The following is a 6,887-nucleotide window of genomic DNA, read 5'->3' as shown; positions in this document are numbered from 1 at the left end:
GTATGGGTGGGGTGGGCCCCAGTGCAAATGGGCTGATAATCTAGTTTTGGGGTGTGTGTGTGTGTGTGTGTGTGTGTGTGTGTGAGAGAGAGAGAGAGAGCGAGAGCGGGCGCGGGCGCGGGCGTGAGCACTGACCTGTCAGTGAGTGCCTGCGTTTGAATGGAGGAGACCTGTGTGTGTGTGTGTGTGTGTGTGTGTGTGAGAAAGAGAGAGAGAGCAAGAGCGAGAGAGAGAGAGAGAGCGAGCGAGAGCGAGCACCGACCTGTCAGTGAGTGCCTGCGTTTGAATGGAGGAGACCTGTGCCTCTGCTTTGCTCTGCACTGATGTGTGATTGTGTTTCACCCCATCGGCCAGGATCACGCGCTGGAACCTTCCTTTCCCAAGCGTGACTCCCTCCATTGGATTCTGCTTTTATGCGTATTCCCCGTTTAAGAGGTTCACGCAGGAGCAGACTTAGGTGCACGCTCTGCTGTAAGAGAATGTCACCTGCATGTCCTCCTCAGCGTGGGAAGATATTATCAGGTGTCGACTCTGGGCAGCGAGCATTGTGGGTGCTGGGGGTGTAGCTGTGAATAAAGTAGACAAGTCCATGCTTTCCCAGCGACCGCCCAGCGGGAGGAGACAGCTGATCGCAGTATGAAAACTGTCCCACGTAATAAGTATTTCCAGTCAATTTCATTGTTTTGGATTAAGTTGTTTTCTAAACTGTTTTAGGATTAGTGTATTGAAGTCATTTTTCCGACTTACTTTATGGTGAAAATTTTTATCAACAATACAGATGATGGATTGCTAGTAAAAAATGTTTTTGTCTTTAATTTTTTTGTGACAGTTTGTTAAATGAACTTGTGATGGCATGTTTTTTTAATCAATATATTTTTTTACTTTCATCAAGAATTGATGTTAGGCTCTAGCCGGTTTGGCTCAGTGGATAGAGTGTCAGCCCGCAGACTGAAGGGTCCCGGTTCCATTCCGGTCAAGGGCGTGTACCTCGGCTGCAGGCTCGATCCCCCGCCCTGGTTAGGCTCATGTGGGATGTGTCTCCCTCACATCAGTGGTTCTCTCTCTCTCCCTCCCTCTCCTTCCCGCTCTCTCTAACAACCAGGGGGAAAATCCCCTTGGTGAGGATCACAAAGGAGGAGATCTGCTGTCGGGGGAAACACTCCGAAGCGCCTTTTCCCAGGGAAACCTCTGGAAGGGGCTGCGGCTCCCGCTGCTGGTGTCCTGAGAAGGTGCCGGCTGCAGCCCAAGGTGGGCGATCGGTTCTCCGACCGGCCCTGTCCTTACTCTGCAACCCTGCGTGGCACTTGACTTCTTCACATTTAAGTTTTAAATTTATAAAGAAGAGCAGCTGCCCTCATGAAGTGGGCGGCCTTTTCCCTCTCACGCTGATCTGTGTTCTCATGTGGCTTTGCTGGGAGGGTGCCAGGGAAGGCCCAGGCCTCCAGGTAGATAGGAAAATGGGTTTGCAGCTGCAGTTTTGTCACCCCCGTGTTAGTCATCTGTGCAATAATAACAGTTTGGATTGAGAGTGAGGAGCTAGTTCCAGGCTCTGTCTCTGGGCCTTTCTTTCTTTGCTTTGGACCTCGATTCACATATACAGTGATGTGGCTGCGGAAGCGTGTCAGGAACTTGTATGAGTTTTGATCCATGTAGAACCTGTATGCCAGGGAAGTAGTTTGTGGCTTTTGAGCTGTGGCCTGCTCGTACTTGAGGCTACCTATCTAGCCAACCCAATTTCCAAGTGAGAACATAAGGAGGACTGGAGTTCTCGGAGCCTGGAGCCACGTCTGTGCGGGCCGTGCTGGCTGATGCCTTCCCAGAAACGCCTTCCTCTTGAACGGGAAGGGCACTGCCAACAGCCTGGGTCCCCTGGCAGCTCCAGTGCTTCCGGCTGTTCAGCCTCGGCCTGCAGCGGAGGAGGAGGGGGACGGGCACGGGCAGGAGTCTGAAGGCCCAGGAAGAGGGCGAATGCGGGCTTTGGGGTCAGAGGCTGTAGGGGCCGCAGACATGGAGACGAAAGGCTTCTGAGGAGGGAAATGGGCCCTAAGCGGGAGGAGGAGCCAGAGACAAAGAGAGAGATCAGAACAGCCTGGTGACGTGGCCTGGGCACAGGGCAAACAGCCATGGAGCCTGTCCTGCCCCAGGCTTCCATGGAGGGGCCTTCAGTCCCAACACGATCAGTGTGCCAAAGCCGTGCGCCAGGCGTCATCCAGGCTCGCGTCCCCGCGCTCCCTCCCTGGCCCTGCGTCTCCATCTCGGTCCATGGCCTGGAGCATCTGTCCCGTGTGGGCGCCATGCTGCGCTCCTCCCCTCCCTTACCCTGCTCACCCCGCCCATCAGCCACACTTTTGTTCCGTCTTCAGCCTTTATTCCAGTCCGGCCCCCTCTGCCTCCACTGCCACGCCACGATCGGTCACCTCACCTGACTGGCGTCTCTCACTCCTGCCCCGTTCGATCCCAGTCTCCAGACGACATCCAGTCTTTTAACGTAGTGAACCCGCTTAAAGCTCTCCAGTGGGGAAGAGCCAGCGGCACTGCTGAGGTTACAGGCCCAATGTGGTACCTGGCTCTTGCGTTTTCCTCTCATTTTCCACCTGTCTCCTCACTTGGTGCCATCCGGTTTCCCTGACCTTCCCATGCCCTACATGGGCCAGGCTTCCTCGACCAGTAACGCAGCTCCTCTGGATTCCCACCTGCTGGTCCTGGCCCTCAGGGGTCAGGCTGGGTCTCCCCTCCCAGAGCCCTGCGACCTGACCACGTGGCCCAGGGCTCCCTCTGACCCTGTGCCGGCCACTGTCCTCTCCCACCCCCGGCTTCATTTCCTCGTTGTGCTCACCATCCTGTGGAATGAGCCGACTCCTGTCCTTGTTTCCTGTCTGTACTAAAAGGCAATCTGTGAGGGCGGGAACCTTGTCTGTCTTTTTCACAATTGGAACCCCAATTCCTAGATAGTGCCTAGTCTTTTGAAGAGATGACCCTCTAAAAAAATATCTGTTGGGCCCTAGCCAGGTTCACTCAGTGGATAGAGAGTCGGCTGGAGGACTGAAGGGTCTCGGGTTCGATTCCAGTCAAGGGCCTGTACTTCGGTGTTGACTCCATCCCCAGCCCTGATTGGGGTATGTGCAGGAGGCAACCGATCGATTTTTCTCTCTCACACCGATATTTCTCTCTCTCTCTCCAAAAACTAATTAATATATTTAGCTTGGATGCCAGTAGGGTGTTTGTAGGCTTGAGAAATGATCTCAAAGTTCATAAGGAAAAAGATCTGGGAGTAGCCTCACAAAGTTTTAAAAAGCGACAGGAAAGCCCGGCCAGAATGTGCCCCCGAGCAGGTGTGCTGAGATCAGGGCCATGGTGCTACCACTGCTCAACCAGAAGGGAGCACCCAGAAGAGGTCTCCCTGCCGACGAGCACCGAGGTCCGCGGGAAGAGGCCGGGTTCTTAATCCCAGAAGCGAATGGGTGCTGCTGGCAAGGCAAGGCGCCCTCCCGAGGGCGTGCGGCCGAGCCCTGGGATAACACTGCACGCACACGCGCAGTTACAGTTGGTTTAAAGGTCGACATGGAATAAAATAATATTAGAGAATAAAGGGCTAAAAACCTACAGGCTGTGTGATCAAAGAAATATCTTATATGTAAAAATGTAAACTTTCTTACAGGAAAGATGCTATACGCAAAATGAACAAGAAGTAAGTTTTAACCATCTTCCCGCAGTTGACGGAGAAGCAGTTCATAGCATACAATGAGTTCTTCTCAGCGGGCAGAGAAAGACACACAGCCTGTCAGAAGCCTGGCGAGGGGTGTGATGAGCGATTCGTGCATGAACTGAAGCGACCGCGAAGCGGGGCTCCTGGCAGTGGGCGGTGGCTGAAGGGGCTCACTGACGGCCGGAGGCGGGCGGCGCTCTCCGAGGCCAGAGGCGCTTCCTGTGGCTGCGGGTTCCGCTCCCTGCCTTGTGACCTTTTTTATTTTCCAAAAGAATAGTGTTGACTTTTACAAATTGTTTTTTCTAAATATATTTTTATTGATTTCAGAGAGGGAGAGAGAGAGAGAAATATCAACAATGAGAGCGAATCATGGATCGGCTGCCTCCTGCATGTCCCCCACCGGGGATCGAGCCACAACTTGGGCATGTGCCCGTGACCGGAATCAAACCCGGGACCCTTTAGCCTCCAGGCCGACGCTCTATCCACTGAGCCAAACCAGCCAGGGCGACTTTTATAACTTTTTACATTTTAAATCTTCGTTATATGTCATGCTTTTTAATTGTTTCATATTTTCTCTCTCTGAGTTAACACTAGCAGTACTGTTACTACTTATTAATTACTACAGGTTATTTCCTAAGAAACTTACTTTTCTTTTTTGGGCGATCCCTGCATGTGGCTCATTTAAAAGATTGCTCGTCATGGCATTTTAAAAAATATATGTATTTTTATTGATTTCAGAGAGGAAGGGAGAGAGAGACAGAAACAACAATGGTGAGAGAGACTCATTGATCAGCTGCTTCCTGCACGCCCCCTACTGGGGATCGACCCCACAACCCAGGCATGTGCTCTTGACTGGAATCGAACCTGCGACCCTTCAGTTCACAGGCCAATGCTCTATCCATTGAGCCAAACCGGCTAGGGCCGTCATGGCATTTTGTTTGGAGCAGCCGGTCTTAGCATTTGCTGTTTCAAATAAAATTTTCTTAAGATTGGTTTAAAAAAATCTCCACTGTTCTAATGTCTAGAGCAGTGGTTCTCAACCTTCTGGCCCTTTAAATACAGTTCCTCATGTTGTGACCCAACCATAAAATTATTTTCGTTGCTACTTCATCACTGTCATGTTGCTACTGTTATGAATCGTCATGTAAATATCTGATATGCAGGATGGTCTTAGGCGACCCCTGTGAAAGGGTCGTTCAACCGCCAAAGGGGTCGCGACCCACAGGTTGAGAACCGCTGGTCTAGAGTAAAAGAAATGAAATCTGAACGAGCGTTTTCACGCAGAGGATGTTATGTCAGCACGCACGGCCGTTTGCATCGTGGTTTCCAGTGTCGAGTGCAAACCCTTTTCTTTTGCGAGACTGTCCTTTACATCAAAGCTCTTTGCGAGTTACACTTGACCGTTTACGTTTCAGAACCATTTTAAATAGCAAGCACACTTGTAAGCTCACTTAGGTGATTTCCCGGCATTAGGCGTCTAGGCGGACAGCACGGCCTAGCACGGCCTGTCCCCGGGGCGAGGTTTGTGGGACGCACGGAGGAGTTGGTGCAGTCTAGTCACTATCCCTAGAAATAAGCTTTCTGTTGCTAAGTGCTCTTTCCTAGCGCCTGGTGACATAACTCACAGAATAAACGTTCCCCTTAAAGGTGCCTTAATTCCTTGGTTTTAGTCTGTCTGGAGCTCTGCAACCATCACCACTGTCCAAGGTGAGACATTTTCATCCCCCAAAAAGAAACTCTTTGATTTCCAAAGTCCATGTCCTGACATGCAGGCGGAAGGTCTCCTCATGTGTCACCTCAGCGAAGAACAGCACAGTGAGGAGCGCTGTGCGATGGAAATGTCAGTGCTCCCAGCTGACTCCTATAGCTCGAGTCACGTTTTGTTTTGTGTTGCTATGTCTCTTCTGCTCTCTGCAGGATTCGGGGGGCTGGTGAGGTTGTTTGTGTGGTGGGGGTTGGGGGGAAGGTCACGGTCCTGGTCCTGGTCTTGAAGCCGCTGTCGGTCGCAGGGCCCTTGCCGATATGAATAACGACGGGAGGATGGATCAGGTGGAGTTCTCCATCGCCATGAAGCTCATCAAGCTGAAGCTGCAGGGCTACCAGCTGCCCTCCGCCCTGCCCCCCGTCATGAAGCAGCAGCCGGGGGCTATCGCCAGCGCACCAGCCTTCGGTGAGTGTGAGCAGGAACGGGTCCGGCAGCTCCCCGTGCAGTTTACAGAGACACGTTTCCCTCCCCCGCGCAGCCTCTGGCACCGGGCAGTGCAGTCCCGGAGGTAACCGGTGGGGAAGGGATGGTCGCAGGGAGGACGGAGGTGCTGGGGAGGAGCGAGTTCCCACCGCCGCCTCCCTGGACCCGCTCGCAGGTGACTGGGGCAGAGTCGGTGGCGGGGACCCCGCACCTGCCGCGTGCGGCTCCTGTCCTCTGCTCCCACTGTGGTGCTGACCTCACGCTGTCGCAGGCTTCCTCTGGGTTTCTGTCTCCATAGCGCCTTTCCTTTCCCTTGTGTATGAACAACCCCTGTGGGTTATGGTGCCTCAAAATGTATTTTCAAGTTCGCAGTATTGAGGCAATTGGCCACATGAAATTCTCTCGGAACAAAACGAAGCAGGAAAGCATGAGCAGTGTTACCCCAGCCATAATCCGAGTTCTGTAAAATGCCACCTTTAGGCTGATATTTTCCTCAGAACCAACCGGTAATTAGTTGACTGAGATCACCGGCGCTGTAACGTCTCTGTTCGCAGCGCAGGCTTTGGTCGTGCGGGATGATGGAGAGGTCACAGGCTCAGATGGAGCCCCTGGTTCCGGGGCAGGCCCGGTGCCTCTGCCCGGTGGTGAAGGGAGGAGTTGAGGGCGGAAGACAGGCCGGAGGCGGCTGGGGCTATGGATGACCTTGGGCAGGGGCCTGGAGCCTGGTCGGAGGCTTGAGGGGCCCGTGGAGCTGGAGGCGCAGGCGCTGGGGGGGTTTGGGACGGGAAGGCCCCGCAGTGTGCGGGTAGGAGGAAGCTCGGTGACTGAGGAGCGGTTACGGGGACAAGACTCAGCGCCACTCACAGGAGAGCAGGCTCCCGGCGCCGCTGTCACACCTGCTGTGCGATGGCTCCTTAGTGAGAACGGGCACGGACGGCATCGCCAGAGCAGCTCCGAGGCCGGCGCAGTGGCTGCATCTGCTCTTGAGTTTCC

General features: G+C 53.6%; 1 protein-coding gene across 1 annotated transcript in view; it reads left to right on the top strand.

The window, feature by feature from the left end:
• Positions 1-6,887, top strand: part of ITSN1 (intersectin 1) — a 103,849-nt gene that overhangs the window by 3,833 nt on the left and 93,129 nt on the right. Inside the window, exon 4 of the mRNA XM_015560218.1 lies at positions 5,716-5,876. Coding sequence (XP_015415704.1) covers positions 5,716-5,876 — 161 coding nt within the window. The remainder of the gene's footprint in view (positions 1-5,715; positions 5,877-6,887) is intronic.

Source organism: Myotis davidii, unplaced genomic scaffold, assembly GCF_000327345.1.
Source record: "Myotis davidii unplaced genomic scaffold, ASM32734v1 scaffold170, whole genome shotgun sequence".
In the NCBI taxonomy this organism is placed as follows: domain Eukaryota; kingdom Metazoa; phylum Chordata; class Mammalia; order Chiroptera; family Vespertilionidae; genus Myotis; species Myotis davidii.
This window is presented reverse-complemented; position numbering and strand designations above follow the sequence as displayed.